At 41.4% G+C, this 17569-nt stretch overlaps 1 protein-coding gene across 3 annotated transcripts in view; it reads right to left on the bottom strand.

Annotated features, from left to right (window-relative positions):
- Nucleotides 1–17569, bottom strand: part of rpap2 (RNA polymerase II associated protein 2) — a 124708-nt gene that overhangs the window by 63855 nt on the left and 43284 nt on the right. For all 3 annotated transcript variants that reach the window (XM_063064655.1, XM_063064657.1, XM_063064656.1), the window contains exon 9: nucleotides 12502–12582. In XM_063064655.1, the coding sequence (XP_062920725.1) occupies nucleotides 12502–12582 (81 nt within the window). The remainder of the gene's footprint in view (nucleotides 1–12501; nucleotides 12583–17569) is intronic.

Raw genomic sequence — 17569 nt, forward strand, 5'->3', positions numbered from 1 at the left:
ATACCGATTTGCAGCAACTTCACACCCAGTATATTGCTATCCAGAAGCAGCGAGGAGATGAATGATTTGCTCAAGTACATCCATATAGATCTGTTAGTGCATTAATACCACTAGGCTGTTCAATGACTATGCAGCGAAGCTTTTCCAAACAAAAACCCTTTACTCAGTCATAAGTCCCAGAGCAACCACCTGTCATAGTGCAATCATCTTATTGTGGCTGTATTAAAAGGAGGGCTAAAAGCATACAATCTACAGGTGTGGCACATTCATGTATGCAGTAGCAGACAAAGGTCAGTCACATTTAAGGCAAACTGTACCTCAGGGCCAGATTCTCAGAAGAACAAAGCTTTCAGTACAGGGACAAGAACAAAATCGCAAGCAATAGTGGTCCATTAATGTTAGACTTCAATAATTGTTTACTGAAACAGTATTAAAATTGTCACCTAAAGAAAAGGAAAACATTTCTGCAGGGGAAGTGAAGGCCATCAATGTTACAGTCATTAGCCTGAGCTTAATGTGATGACAGTGACATGCAGTATGTAGAAAGCTACCACAACATTTCATTACCCATCACTTTAACTATCTAGTTAAGACTGTGCACCAGGAGGTAGATCTTAACTTACTTACTTTCAAAACTTCATTGCTCATTACATTTTAAAAATAGAGGTGTAAAGCACAGCTGGATTTCTCACATATTTAAAAAACTGAGGAAACTAACTATATGACAGGACCTAGAGCGATATTTTTCTAGTTATCACTGTGCTTTCCATTCTTGCAAGCTACCACTTCGCTAACCTCCCGTTCCTCCCCAGACATCTTAAACATGCTGTCCCATTCCAAATCTATGCCCATTTTGCTCATCTGAAGTTCTTAAGTCAGGTGTCTACCTTTGCTGAGATGTCTCTCAGACACCTGAAACACATTGTACATGATCAGAATCAGATTTATTAACTGACGTGAAATTTGTTAACTTAGCAGTAGCAGTTCAATGCAATACATAATCCAGCAGAGAAAAAAAAAGTAAAGTTAAAAAAAAATAAATAAGTCAATTATGGTATACATATATTGAATAGATTTTTTTAAAAAAACATGCAAGAACAGAAATACTGTATATAAAAAGTGAGGTGATGCCCAAAGAGTCAATACCTATTTAGAAATCAGATGGCAGAGGGGAAGAAGTTGTTCCTGAATTGCTGAGTGTGTGCCTTCAGGCTCCTGTACCTCCTACCTGATGGTAACAATGAGAAAAGGGCATGCCCTAAGTGCTGGAGGTCCTTAACAATGGAAGCTACCTTTCTGAGACACTGCTCCTTGAAGATGTAGGCTAGTACCCAAGATGGAGCTGACTAGATTTACAACCTTCTGCAGCTTCTTTCGGTCCTGTGTTGTAGTCCCTCCATACCAGACAGTGATGCAGCCTGTCAGAATGCTCTCCATGGTACAATTTTAGAAGTTTTTGAGTATATTTGTTGACATGCCATATCTCTTCAAACTCCTAATAAAGTATAGCTGCTGTCTTGCCTTCTTTATAACTACATCGATATATTGGGACCAGGTTAGATCCTCAGAGATCTTGACACCCAGGAACTTGAAACTGCTCACTCTCTCCACTTCTGATCCCTCTATGAGGACTGGTATGTGTTCCTTTGTCTTACCCTTCCTGAAGTCCACAATCAGCTCTTTCGTCTTACTGACGTTGAGTGCCAGGTTGTTGCTGCAGCACCATTCCACTAGTTGGCATATCTCACTCCTGTATGACCTCTCATCACCACCTGAGATTCTACCAAAATTGGCTGTATCATCAGCAAATTTATAGGTGGTATTTGAGCTATGCCTAGCCACACAGTCATGTCTATATCGAGAGTAGAGCAGTGGGCTAAACATACAACCAAGGAGAGCCAATGTTGATCGTCAGCAAGGACGATGTGTTATCACCAATCTGCACAGATTGTGGTCTTCCGGTTAGGAAGTCGAAGATCCATTTGCAGAGGGAGGTACAGAGACCCAGGTTCTGCAACTTCTGGGACTGATGGTATTAAATGCTGAGCTGTAGTTGATGAACAGCATCCTGACATAGGTGTTTCTGTTGACTAGGTGGTTTAAAGCCGTGTGGAGAGCCGTTAAGGTTGCATCTGCCGTTGACCTATTGTGGTGATAGGTAAATTGCAATGGGTCCAGGTCCTTGCCGAGGCAGGAGTTCAGTCTAGTCATGACCAGCCTCTCAAAGCATTTCATTACTGTGGATGTGAGTGCTACCAGGCGATAGTCATTAAGGCAGCCCACATCATTCTTCTTAGGCACTGGTATAATTGTTGCCTTTTTGAAGCAAGTGGGAACTTCCGCCCGTAGCAGTGAGAGATTGAAAATGTCCTTCAGTACTCCCGCTAGTTGGTTGGCACAGGTTTTCAGAGCCTTACCAGGTACTCCATTTGGACCTTCCCCCCCTTGCGAGGTTTCACTCTCTTTAAAGTCAGCCTAACATCAGCCTCTGAGGCAGAGATCACAGGGTCACCAGGTGCAGCAGGGATCTTCACAGCTGTAGTTGTGTTGTCCCTTTCAAAGCGTGCTTAGTAGGCGTTGAGTTTTTCTGGTAGTGAAGCAATCATGCCATTGGGTTTCACTTTGTAGGAAGTAATGTCTTGCAGACCCTGCCAGAGTTGCTGTGCATCCGATGTCACCTCCAACCTCACTAAGTCACATTAAACTATCCACAACCTGTCTGTAGCCTACAACCCATCCTTTTCCAAGTCTGTTCTCTATCATTCAGTTAAACAATTCCACACTCAAAACAGTTCCTTGACTATTAAAAGCTTAGCCCGAGAATAACCTGCATTGATTTTTCTTTCTGGAGCTGCAGGGTTGACTCTAAACTTTCCAAAGCACCCATATTTCCCCCCCTTTTTTAAGTGCCAACTATCAGCGACATTATTGAAACATGTCAAGTTTAGGCTCGAGCTCCCGCCATACCCAACGATGTTCTGGCTGCCAATACTCCACCATAATATGGACTACCTTCCACAACAGACAATAAACAAGTTCAATAAATGTCTTCAAGAGGCAATGCCCCATGGAGGTGGCATCTACCATTACGGGGTCTTAGCATCTGGGACATACCCTCTGCTTATTACTACCATCAGTTCAAATATATGTTTCTTGCTATATTACTCTAAAATTTTATTTTTCCTATCCTCCTCAATTCTTGGCCCATTGCATCTTTTAATTTTCCCCCCAATCTTCAAATCAATTTAATTCAAGGGGAGGGGTTTGCCTCCTTAGAAAATGTTCCAAGAAAACATGATTTTCTGTCATGTGAAACCTTGTCACGTGTGCATGTGTTGAGAAAAACTAGTTGAAAGACGAATTTTGTGTATATTCTGTGACAGGAAATTTTATTCTATAATTCAAATTATGGGTAGTGATTTTCTGGATTCTGTAAGGGTGAAATTCTGTTAGTGGAATGTTGTCTGTATTCCTTCCTCTACTCAAAACCCTCAATGTTCGCTAACTCTGGAGAAAAATTCAATATCTCAGTTTTTCTTAACAATTGCTAACAGGCACCTGGAGATTTGCTGAGAAAATTGGTTGCTGTGCAAGGTCTCCAGGGCATCTTCAGTCCATTTCTCAGCTGCACAGACAAAAAAACTGTTAACTGAAAGGAGATGAACTGTGTCTTCTCTCTAAAGCAGTGAAGCAGAAAACTGCTATTGCTGAATCTTTTTCTCTCTCTCTCTCTCTCTCTCTTGTTTACTGAGTGCATTAAGACCTGAAAAGCATTACTTTCCTTCCAAAGGATAAACAGCACTGTTTGGGGTAAAAGATTGTTACAGTTAATCTCATTTTAAATATTTCTTGCTTGAACACTTAGTTCAATTGAAATTTGCAGTATCAAAAAATGTAATGTTTTAGAAGGTTGTTTTAAAATACACTTATAATAAAATTGAGCTAGTGTAGGGTTGCTTAAGGGACATGGAAAATTACTATGGAAAATTAAAAGATGGCTGTTATCTTTTTCTGGCATATAAATGTATGAATGTAATCCTTAGTCCTAAGTAACATGAGTTGTAAGGTGACTGTAGACCTACATAATTAAATAAAGATTAAAGCACAACAGATCAAAATGGCTTCCTGAAATTAGATCCAGGTAATTCATTATACTTGTTTGAACTATAAATTAGATCATCTATTTCATTACACAATAGAAAATAGACCAGTACAAGTATATTTTTACTGTTTTCTGTTTATTTACTGTCTGAGGCAGACTGCTCTAGAGGTTTTGCATCCAACATTGATAGCTACTGCTACACAAGCTATAATGACCCAGGTTTAAGTCTGACTAGGGTGGAGTTTGCATGTTGGTTTACTTCCATGCCATTGGAAAACAAGAAAATATGACAAAGTCAAATCTGTCATAATCAAAATAGTAAAACATTTTAACAGTTTAATAAGCATCTGACAAACAGTTATTAAAGTTGGTATACTTAAAAATAATTTTCAAAATAAAATTACAAACCCATTCTGATCTTTGAAAATAATTATAAATTCTGAAGTAATTATGTCAATATTCCTATTGCCTCCTGATATGTAGACCTGGAATACGCATTGAAATTAATGGGAGTTTCAGGTTCTAAAACTGGCCTAATCTGGAATAGGACTTAAGATACAGGAAGAATTTAGTATATATTTAGTATAATTAAAGCGGCTAGGTGTGAGGAGGTTAGTTCACAACAGAGGGATGGGAACCAGTGCAGAGAGACAGAGGGGTGTAAAGTGAGCGTAGAAGCAAAAAGTACAAAGGGGAAAAGTAAAAGTGGCAGGCCGACAAATCCAGGGCAAGCATTAAAAAGGGCTAAGAGAGTTGTAAAAGAGTGCCTGAAGGCTTTATGTGTCAATGCAAGGAGCATTCGTAATAAGGTGGATGAATTGAAAGTGCAGATTGTTATTAATGATTATGATATAGTTGGGATCACAGAGACATGGCTCCAGGGTGACCAGGGATGGGAGCTCAACGTTCAGGGATATTCAATATTCAGGAGGGATAGACACGAAGGAAGGGGAGGTGGGGTGGCGTTGCTGGTTAATAAAGAGATTAACGCAATAGAAAGGAAGGACATAAGCCGGGAAGATGTGGAATCGATATGGGTAGAGCTGCGTAACACTAAGGGGCAGAAGACGCTGCTGGGAGTTGTGTACAGGCCACCTAACAGTAGTAGTGAGGTCGGAGATGGTATTAAACAGGAAATTAGAAATGTGTGCAATAAAGGAACAGCAGTTATAATGGGTGACTTCAATCTACATGTAGACTGGGTGAACCAAATTGGTAAAGGTGCTGAGGAAGAGGATTTCTTGGAATGTATGCGGGATGGTTTTTTGAACCAACATGTCGAGGAACCGACTAGAGAGCAGGCTATTCTGGACTGGGTTTTGAGCAATGAGGAAGGGTTAATTAGCGATCTTGTCGTGAGAGGCCCCTTGGGTAAGAGTGACCATAATATGGTGGAATTCTTCATTAACATGGAGAGTGACGTAGTTAATTCAGAAACAAAGGTTCTGAACTTAAAGAGGGGTAACTTTGAAGGTATGAGACATGAATTAGCTAAGATAGACTGGCAAATGACACTTCAAGGATTGACGGTGGATATGCAATGGCAGGCATTTAAAGGTTGCATGGATGAACTACAACAATTGTTCATCCCAGTTTGGCAAAAGAATAAATCAAGGAAGGTAGTGCACCCGTGGCTGACAAGAGAAATTAGGGATAGTATCAATTCCAAAGAAGTAGCATACAAATTAGCCAGAGAAAGTGGCTCACCTGAGGACTGGGAGAAATTCAGAGTTCAGCAGAGGAGGACAAAGGGCTTAATTAGGAAGGGGAAAAAAGATTATGAGAGAAAACTGGCAGAGAACATAAAAACGGACTGTAAAAGCTTTTATAGATATGTAAAAAGGAAAAGACTGATAAAGACAAATGTAGGTCCCCTGCAAACAGAAACAGGTGAATTGATTATGGGGAGCAAGGACATGGCAGACCAATTGAATAATTACTTTGGTTCTGTCTTCACTAAGGAGGACATAAATAATCTTCCAGAAATAGTAAGGGACAGAGGGTCCAGTGAGATGGAGGAACTGAGCGAAATACATGTTAGTAGGGAAGTGGTGTTAGGTAAATTGAAGGGATTGAAGGCAGATAAATCCCCAGGGCCAGATGGTCTGCATCCCAGAGTGCTTAAGGAAGTGGCCCAAGAAATAGTGGATGCATTAGTGATAATTTTTCAAAACTCGTTAGATTCTGGACTAGTTCCTGAGGATTGGAGGGTGGCTAATGTAACCCCACTTTTTAAAAAAGGAGGGAGAGAGAAACCGGGGAATTATAGGCCGGTTAGCCTAACGTCGGTGGTGGGGAAACTGCTGGAGTCAGTTATCAAGGATGTGATAACAGCACATTTGGAAAGCGGTGAAATGATCGGACAAAGTCAGCATGGATTTGTGAAAGGAAAATCATGTCTGACGAATCTCATAGAATTTTTTGAGGATGTAACTAGTAGAGTGGATAGGGGAGAACCAGTGGATGTGGTATATTTGGATTTTCAAAAGGCTTTTGACAAGGTCCCACATAGGAGATTAGTGTGCAAACTTAAAGCACACGGTATTGGGGGTAAGGTATTGGTGTGGGTGGAGAATTGGTTAGCAGACAGGAAGCAAAGAGTGGGAATAAACGGGACCTTTTCAGAATGGCAGGCGGTGACTAGTGGGGTACCGCAAGGCTCAGTGCTGGGACCCCAGTTGTTTACAATATATATTAATGACTTGGATGAGGGAATTAAATGCGGCATCTCCAAGTTTGCGGATGACACGAAGCTGGGTGGCAGTGTTAGCAGTGAGGAGGATGCTAAGAGGATGCAGGGTGACTTGGATAGGTTGGGTGAGTGGGCAAACTCATGGCAGATGCAATTTAATGTGGATAAATGTGAAGTTATCCACTTTGGTGGCAAAAATAGGAAAACAGATTATTATCTGAATGGTGGCCGATTAGGAAAAGGGGAGGTGCAACGAGACCTGGGTGTCATTATACACCAGTCATTGAAAGTGGGCATGCAGGTACAGCAGGCGGTGAAAAAGGCGAACGGTATGCTGGCATTTATAGCGAGAGGATTCGAGTACAGGAGCAGGGAGGTACTACTGCAGTTGTACAAGGCCTTGGTGAGACCACACCTGGAGTATTGTGTGCAGTTTTGGTCCCCTAATCTGAGGAAAGACATCTTTGCCATAGAGGGAGTACAAAGAAGGTTCACCAGATTGATTCCTGGGATGGCAGGTCTTTCATATGAAGAAAGACTGGATGAACTGGGCTTGTACTCGTTGGAATTTAGAAGATTGAGGGGGGATCTGATTGAAACGTATAAGATCCTAAACGGATTGGACAGGCTAGATGCAGGAAGATTGTTCCCGATGTTGGGGAGGTCTAGAACGAGGGGTCACAGTTTGAGGATAGAGGGGAAGCCTTTTAGGACCGAGGTTAGGAAAAACTTCTTCACACAGAGAGTGGTGAATCTGTGGAATTCTCTGCCACAGCAAACTGTTGAGGCCAGTTCATTAGCTATGTTTAAAAGGAAGTTAGATATGGCCCTTGTGGCTACAGGGGTCAGGGGGTATGGAGGGAAGGCTGGATTCTGAGTTGGATGATCAGCCATGATCATAATAAATGGCGGTGCAGGCTCGAAGGGCCGAATGGCCTACTCCTGCACCTATTTTCTATGTTTCTATGTCTTATTATACGGTGCCTATAAAAAGTATTCACCCTCCTTGGAAGTTTTCATGTTTTATAATATTGAACCAGAGCGGATATAATCTGTTTTTTTACACTGATCAACAGAAAAGACTCCTTTGTGTCAAAGTGAAACAATTTCTACAAATTGGTCTAAATTTATTGCAATTATTAAACACAAAATAATTGATTGCATAAATACTCACCCCCTTCAAGTCAGTACTTTTGGCAGCAATTACAGCCCTGAGTCTGTGTGAATAGGTCTCCATCAGCTTTGCACATCTGGACACTGCAATTTTTCCCCATTCCTCTGTACAAAACTGCTTAAGCTCTGTCAGATTGCATGGGGGTCATGAGTGCGCAGTCCTTTTCAAGTCCAGCCATAAATTCTCATTTGGATTGAAGTCTGGACTCCGACTTGGCCACACCAGGACATTAACTTTGTTGTTTTTAAGCTATTCCTTTGTAGCTTTGGCTTAATGCTTGGGATCATTGCCTTGCTGGTAAACAAGTCTTCTCCCAGGTCGCAGTTCTCTTGCAGAATGCATCAGGTTTTCCTCCAGGATTTTCCTGTATTTTGCTGCATTCATTTTACCCTCTACCTTCACAAGCTTTCCAGAGTCTACTGCAGTGAAGCAGCCCCACAGCATGATGCAGCCACTACCATGCGTCACAATAGGGATGGCGTGTTTCTGATGATGTGCGGTGTTTGGCTTACACGAAACATAGCGTTTAGTCTGATGGCTAAAAGGTTCAATTTTGGTTTCATCAGACCATAGAACCTTCTCCCAGCTGACTTCAGAGTCTCCCACATACCTTCTGGCAAACTCTAGTCATGATTTCATGTGAGATTTTTCAACAGTGGCTTTCTCTTTGCTACTCTCCCATAAAGCTGCGACAGGTGAAGCACCGGGCAACAGCTGTTGTATGCACCATCCTTCCCATCTCAGCCACTGAAGTTTGTAACTCCTCCAGAGTTGTCATAGGTCTCTTGGTGGCCTCCCTCACTAGTACCCTTCTTGCACGGTCACTCAGTTTATGAGGACAGCCTGCTCTAGCTAGACTTACAGCTGTGTCATATTCTTTCCATTTCTTGATGACTGACTTAACTGTACCCCAAGGGATATTCAATGACATGGAAATTTTCTTGTATCCATCTCCTGACTTGTGCCTTTCAATAACCTTTTTGCAGAGTTGTTTGGAGTGTTCTTTTGTCTTCATGGTGTAGTTTTCGCCAGGATACTGACTCTCCAGCAGCTGGATCTTCCAGATACAGATGTATTTTTACTACAGTCAATTGAAACACCTTGACGGCACACAGGTCTCCAAAAACCAGATCTCCATTTAACTAATTATGCGACTTCAAACACCAGTTGGCTGCACCAGTGATGATTTGCTGTGTCATATTAAAGGAGATAAATACTTATGTAATCAATTATTTTGTATTTTATATTTGTAATTAATTTGGATCACTTTGTAGAGATCTGTTTTCACTTTGACATGGAAGTCTTTTTCTGTTGATCAGTGTCCAAAAAAAGCCAAATTAAACCCACTGTGATTCAATGTTGTAAAACAAAAAAAAAGACTTCTAAGGCGGGTGAAAACTTTTTATAGGCACTGTATTCTTTACTTGAGTGCAGTGCAGGAGAATGACTGTAAAGAGTCAGTCCCACCATGTGGCACTCAATATTAGAAGTGCTCAGCTATCTATCACAGTGAATCTCAGATACAAGACCATAAGATATAGGAGCAGAAGTAGGCCATTCAGCCCATCGGGTCTGCTCTGCCATTCAATCATGGGCTGATCCAATTCTTCCAGTCATCCCCACTGGCCTGCTTTCACCCCATACCCTTTGATGCCCTGGCTAATCAAGAACCTATCTATCTCTGCCTTAAATACACCTAATGACTTGGCCGCCACAGCTGCTCGTGGCAACAAATTCCGCAGATTTACCACCCACTGACTAAAGTAATTTCTCCGCATCTCAGTTCCTCAAGGACGTCCTTCAATCCTGAAGTCGTGCCCTCTTGTCCTAGAATCCCCTACCATGGGAAATAACTTTGCTATATCTAATCTATTCAGGCCTTTTAACATTCAGAATGTTTCTATGAGATCCCCCCTCATTCTCCTGAACTCTAGGGAATACAGCCCAAGAGCTGCCAGATGTTCCTCATACAGTATCCCTTCTAAAATAAGGAGGCCAAAACTGCACACAATACTCCAAGTGTGGTCTCACAAGTGCCTTAAAGAGCCTCAACATCACATCCCTGCTCTTATATTCTATACCTCTAGAAATGAATGTCAACATTGCATCTGCCTTCTTCACCACTGACTCAACTTGGAGGTTAACCTTTAGGGTATCTTGCACAAGGACTCCCAAGTCCCTTTGCATCTCTGCATTTTGAATTCTCTCCTCATCTAAATAATAGTCTGCCCGGTTATTTCTTCCACCAAAGTGCGTGGCCATACACTTTCCAACATCGTATTTCATTTGCCACTTCTTTGCCCATTCCCCTAAACTATCGAAGTCTCTCTGCAGGCTCTCTGTTTCCTCAACACTACCCGCTCCTCCACCTATCTTTGTATCATCGGCAAATTTAGCCACAAATCCATTAATACCGTAGTCCAAGTCATTGACATACATCGTAAAAAGCAGCGGTCCCAACACTGACCCCTGTGGAACTCCACTGGTAACCGGCAGCCAGCCAGAATAGGGTTCCTTTATACCCACTCTCTGTTTTCTGCCGACCAGCCAATTCTCCACCCACGCTAGTAACTTCCCTGTAATTCCATGGGCTCTTATCTTGCTAAGCAGCCTCATGTGCAGCACCTTGTCAAAGGCCTTCTGAAAATCCAAGTACACCACGTCTATTGCATCTCCTTTGTCTACCCTGCTTGTAATTTCCTCAAAGAATTTTAGTGGGTTTGTCAGGCAGGATTTTCCTTTCAGGAAACCATGCTGGCTTTGGCCTATCTTGTCATCTGCCTCCAGGTACTGTGTAATCTCATCCCTAACAATCAGTTCCAACAACTTCCCAACCACTGATGTCAGGCTAACAGAAAGTTTCCTTTCTGCTACCTCCCACCCTTCTTAAATAGCGGAGTAACATTTGCAATTTTCTGGTCATCCGGTACAATGCCTGAATCTATAGATTCTTGAAAGATTATCATTAATGCCTCCGCAATCTCTCCAGCTACTTCCTTCAGGACCCGAGGGTGCATTCCATCAGGTCCAGGAGATTTTCACTTCATAAACTTCACTTCCCTGACACTCTTGAATGTCCGGTATACTACAGGCGTCTTCCACTGTGAAGACTGATGCAAAATATTCATTCAGTTCCTCTGCCATCTCTGCATCTCTCATTACAATATCTCCAGCATCATTTTGTATTGGTCCTACCCTTGACTCTCTTTTACCCTTTATATAAAGAACAGAGTGATATACTATGTAAATGCGGGTCAAGGATTTTATGGAGGGGGGAATGTGAGCAAAATAAAAAAAAAACTGAGATTCATGTAAATCGGTGCTTGATTCTGGGTAACTATATTACTCCATGACAATATTCCAGATGCAATTTCACAAAGGCATCATTTAATTAGACCATATCTCTTTGTTCTTTATTCAAATCTTCTGACAATAAAGGCTGGCATACAGTACTGTTGGTCTCCCTAACTGTCTGCTGAAACTCAATGTTACCTTTCAGTGAATGATCTACAGACACACTCAGGGTCCTTTGTACATTAATTTCTTTCAATACTTTTCAATACTCCGCTTTATATTTTTCTACATTATATTCCACCTCCTTGTCAATGTCTATTGCTTAACTTGCCTCTCTCACCCTCAGACCACTATGCATCCTCCTCATATACCATATTTCTACCTGCATTGCATAATCAGCAAATCTTGATCCGTTTGTTCAAATTATTAATTTACACTGTACAGTCTCGAACCAAAAAATCATCAGTCTAATTTAGGTCTGTTTCTGTCCATAATGACACATTAACTTCAATGTCCTACATTCTATTGGTGACCTCCCTGTGGCACCTTATCAAAGACCTTGAGAAAGACAAAATACATCACATCAACTGGTTCACCTATATCTATCCTTGGTTACCAACACCCTCAAAAAATCCAAGAGATTTATCTAATATTATTCTTATAATTCATGACAACTGTACCTACTTCAATTTTTATTTTCCAGGGTGCCTGATTACCACTTTCTTTATAACAGATCCCATTTTTTCTTGGGAGAATAGAAATAGCACCGAAAATTGGAACACATGAAATTTAAATTCTGATATACTGAATCAGCACAGAGATGAGCAATGGAAGCAAAAGTCTCAGGTCAGGGTTAAATGAAGTTACAACTGTTTAGTTTTACTTGAGATAGTGGTTTTGGAGTTAAGATTGAATGAATGGCAAGGATAGGCCATTTTCATCAGGTGATCAATTTGGTCTCGGTTTTACTAAGCAAAAACTCATGAATCTGCTACTTTTCCTTTTGTTGGAAAGAGTGGAGACAGCAAAGGAAAGAAGTTATAGTGGAAAAAAAATATTGCTGACTGTTTACTTTTGCTGTCCATGATGAATCTGTCGAAGTTTTGGCTGAGAAAAGTTAGGCCTAAGTTTTCTCAAGGTAATCCAGGAATGGCTGTCCGCTTCAGCTGTTAAACACAGATGCACATTATCTATCAGCATTTGCATTCTCATGTACAATTTCAGAGTCAAATCACTTACCTGAAGGTTTTTACAAGGCTATTTAGTTCGGAAAATATGTCAGACATCGAAAGTTGAAAAGGTGCCAGTAACTTGGGTAAGCTAGAAATAAAAGATATAACCTTTTATAATTGCTGTCAAATTCTCTATGAAGATTTCAGAGAATCTTGAAATTTACAACTGTTTCCATGCGAAATACCACAACAAGCAAGAGAATATTAATATTCCATCAAATCAGTTCTCTCACAGGCAGTGTGATTTTAAAAAATATCTAATTTTAAGGTGGACAAAGTTGCTACATTTGAAAGTTTTGATTTTGGCAATTTTGGCATATTAAATTCACTTCTGAAAATACTGGTGATACTATTAGAGAATTGCAATGAATTTTATTTTGAGTTATTCAGGAGAAAATGGGCTTAATCCCAAAGAACAAACATTTTAATCACTATCAATTCTCCACTAATAGAAAAGCCCAATTTTAAAGTCGCCAAAAATGAGTTTTACTTAAAATTAATTTTCGGGACTTTGGCAAAACCTGTATTTACTACCCATTCTAAATTGCTCTTGAGAAGATGACAATGAGCTGCCTTCTTTAATCACTGCAGTCTCCTGGTGTTTGGGGTAAGGAGTGCCAGAATTTGCATGCAGTCATGATGAACAGCTCCTTTTCCAGGTTAGGACGATGTGAGACTTGGAAGGGAAAATGCTGGTGATACACGTACTGTCCTTGTGACATACTGTCAGAGTAGTCTGGGTGAGCAAGTGCAGTGTATTTCATAAGAAGTGGTAGCAGTAGTTACAATGCCTCGAGCAGAGTATGATGTTCTCCTAAGGGGTGTCTCTGGGATGTTTGGATGCATTCCCTTAATGGAGAACGCTTGTGTATCACTTTTGTTTAACGTGGGGAGGCTGATGCACGGTCTTTGACAGATCAGGGTCAGGGTCCAGCGGCATGAAATGCAAGATGACTGGGGATTCTTCACTGCTGCAGCCTTCCTCCTCCTTCACTAACGTTATGATGTGTCATCATCTTCCACCAGCTCTGTCACTGAGGTCTTGGTTAGATCCCTCTTTGACCTTACCACCATGGGTAACCCTACCGGGCGCTAAGCCCCAAATGGCTAAATTCCAACCTGTATTTCTCGCAGGATCTCAGGGACTCATAAGCTTCTCCACCACAACAAGGTGACGATCTTCAGAGCCACTACCCAGCTACATCATGGGGTAATTTACAATAGCCACCTCTACTATAGCCAATATGTGGCTGTGCTGGAGGTGGCTATTGTGAATTACCCTTTGGCGCAGTTAGGTGGCAGAAGGAGGAGTTGACGAACACATAATAGAGAAGACTGATGGCTCTGAGGGAGCTAGTATGGATTCAGTGGGCTGAAATACCTTCTTCTTTGCTATAGTAAGTAAAAACTAACCCTTAATAATTACATAGCATTACTGTGGTAAGATTATATCAGAATCAAAACATTCCATCAAAAGTTTAAAACATTCTTGCTGTCAACCATTTTTTTAAAAGAGCATCTTCATAGACCCACAAAGCAATGCAATTAGTAAAGTTTCCTAAAGGTTATTAATTTACCTTGGGAGACATCCAGCTTTCCGAATTTAAAATTCAGTATCTTTCAAATAAAACAAGATCATAAATTATGCTGGAACTAACTTGTGCTGAGAATACTGCCAGTTAAAATCCAGTACAGGTTAAGCATCCCTTATCTGAAATGCTTAGGGCTGGAAGTGCTTCGGATTTTGGATTTTTTTGTATTTGGAATATTTACATTTATATAATGAGATACGTTGAGGATGGGACCCAACTCTGAACATGAAATCGGTGTGAACAGTCTGCAGTTGGAGCACAGTCTGACACGATGTAGCTGTGTTCTCAACAGACTGTCAGTTGAATGACCACCTCCAACTACATTACTACCGGGTTCCAGCACTGTGATTGGCTTCATATCTGCCATCAATTTCAAACAGCTGTCCTTACCGCAGCAAGTATGATGGGGGGGGGGGGGGATAGTTTTAATTCATATTTTAAATAATTTTGTGCATGAAACAATAATGTGTAAATTGAACCACCAAAAAGGTAAGCTATCACTACCTCAGTTGCCCAGGTGGACAGTCAGTGGCTTTTCGGCATCTTCTTCATTGCTGTTCCTGAATTTATGTGCTTCTGGTAAGCAGTCTTTGTCTTACACTTGTTCATTCAGCATGTTAAATTTTCATCAGCGACGATCTTGGCAAACTCATCAATGAATTTCGCTGCTGCTTTGTGATCAGCAGAAGAGATATCACCAAAAATCTTTAAAAATTTAATTCCGTCCTTTTTCTTAAATTTCTGCTACCAGCCTGCAGAATATTCACAATTACATTCAGTTCATCATGATAGCTCTTTGCTTGTTTCATAATCAGCATACAAGTGGCACATGTTCACTCCGACGTTGACGAATCCACTCTTTCAATACACAATTGAGATCTTCATTTTTCGCCTTATGAAGTGTTTTACTATTTTTCATTATCTACTGTTTAGTACATATGTGAAGTCACTTCTCAGAACTGTCTGTGGTGTGTAGAGACCTGCGCATCATCCAGGAACCTTCCCAGCGCCTTGTGGAATTTTCCATTTGTGACGTCATGTCAGCACCCAAAAAATGTAGCATTTTGGAGGTTTTTGGAATTGGAAATTTCAGATAAAGGGTGCTCAACCTATAGAAACTCTTGGAACTGCATTTTTTAATGCATAAGAATAATAGTAATTTCTAGAAAGACAACAAAACAAAGATATAAGCTACAACATTAGTAGCTGCTGTCTCCTAGCTGAAAATGGTATGAAAATGAAGGAGACAGAAACAGAATAGTTCAACAGACAGCAAATATATATATGCATTTTTGTAACAGATATGGAGACACAAGAGATAGCAGAAGTTGGAATCCAGGGCAAAAAGCAAAATACCGGTGGAAGGTCCCACACAGGAGATTAGTGTGCAAACTTAAAGCACACGGTATTGGGGGTAAAGTATTGATGTGGATGGAGAATTGGTTGGCAGACAGGAAGCAAAGAGTGGGAATAAACGGGACCTTTTCAGAATGGCAGGCAGTGACTAGTGGGGTACCACAAGGCTCAGTGCTGGGACCCCAGTTGTTTACAATATATATTAATGACTTGGATGAGGGAATTAAATGCAGCATCTCCAAGTTTGCGGATGACACGAAGCTGGGCGGCAGTGTTAGCTGTGAGGAGGATGCTAAGAGGATGCAGGGTGACTTGGATAGGTTAGGTGAGTGGGCAAATTCATGGCAGATGCAATTTAATGTGGATAAATGTGAAGTTATCCACTTTGGTGGCAAAAACAGGAAAACAGATCATTATCTGAATGGTGGCTGACTAGGAAAAGGGGAGGTGCAACGAGACCTGGGTGTCATTATACACCAGTCATTGAAAGTGGGCATGCAGGTACAGCAGGCAGTGAAAAAGGCGAATGGTATGCTGGCATTTATAGCGAGAGGATTCGAGTACAGGAGCAGGGAGGTACTACTGCAGTTGTACAAGGCCTTGGTGAGACCACACCTGGAGTATTGTGTGCAGTTTTGGTCCCCTAATCTGAGGAAAGACATCCTTGCCATAGAGGGAGTACAAAGAAGGTTCACCAGATTGATTCCTGGGATGGCAGGACTTTCATATGATGAAAGACTGGATGAACTAGGCTTATACTCGTTGGAATTTAGAAGATTGAGGGGGGATCTGATTGAAATGTATAAAATCCTAAAGGGATTGGACAGGCTAGATGCAGGAAGATTGTTCCCGATGTTGGGGAAGTCCAGAACGAGGGGTCACAGTTTGAGGATAAAGGGGAAGCCTTTTAGTACTGAGATGAGGAAAAACTTCTTCACACAGAGAGTGGTGAAATTCTCTGCCACAGGAAACAGTTGAGGCCAGTTCATTGGCTATATTTAAGAGGGAGTTAGATATGGCCCTTGTGGCTAAAGGGATCGGGGTATGGAGGGAAGGCGGGTACAGGGTTCTGAGTTGGATGATCAGCCATGATCATACTGAATGGCGGTGCAGGCTCGAAGGGCCGAATGGCCTACTCCTGGACCTATTTTCTATGTTTCTATGTTTCTAATTCAGGAGGTGAAGCAATAGACCCCAATCAGTGAGGATATGCAGCAATACCTCCACCATGGTTATTCTCAACACCTTATAAGACTGTATCCTTAGCCCCCGACTCTACTCCCTGTACACTCAGAACAGCATGCTCTAACTACATAAACAAGTATGCATATGATACCACCAGAGTGGGCCATTTCTCATATAATGCTGAGTTGAAGTACAGGAAAGAGACAGAGAGCCTAATGACATGGGGTCATATCAATAATCTTTCCCTCAATGTCAAAAAAAAAAGAGCTGGTCAGAAAGGGGGTGGTGCACATGCTGGTGGTTTACATGAACTCAGGTTGACAGTGTTGAGATTTTCAAGTTCCTAGGAGTAAACATTACCAACATCTTGTCCTGGTCCAACCACGTTGAAGCCACAGCCAAAAAAGCTCATCGGTGCTTCTGCTTTCTCAGGAGGCTAAAGAAATTCGTTGTGTCCCCTTTGACCCTCACTAATTTTTATCGATGTATCATAGGAAGCATCTTAGCCAGTTGCTTCACAGCTTGGTATGACAACTGCTCCACCCTTACAAGAGAAACTGCAGAATTGTGGACACAGCTCAGCACATCCTGGAAACAAATGTTTTCTCCACAGACCCTGTCATTCTTGCTGCCTATGTAAAGCAGCTAGCGTATCCAAAGCTCCACCCACCCCAGACATTTCTCACTTCTCCCCCATCCCATTGGGCAGGAGATACAAAAGCCTGAAAGTGCGTATCACAGGTTCAACGGTAGTTTTTATCCCACTTTTATAAGAGTATTGAATGTTTCCCTAGTACGATAAGATGGACTCTTCACCTCACAATCCACCTCAGCGCGCGTGGCCACTTCGGTAGTGATGTCTGTTATCTGTCGAGTAGGGGACCGTGCACAATTCTGATTTGATGGAGACAGACATGAGAGTACGGAGGAACATCTGGAAAA

The sequence above is a fragment of the Mobula hypostoma genome, chromosome 12 (assembly GCF_963921235.1).
Source record: "Mobula hypostoma chromosome 12, sMobHyp1.1, whole genome shotgun sequence".
Classification (NCBI taxonomy): domain Eukaryota; kingdom Metazoa; phylum Chordata; class Chondrichthyes; order Myliobatiformes; family Myliobatidae; genus Mobula; species Mobula hypostoma.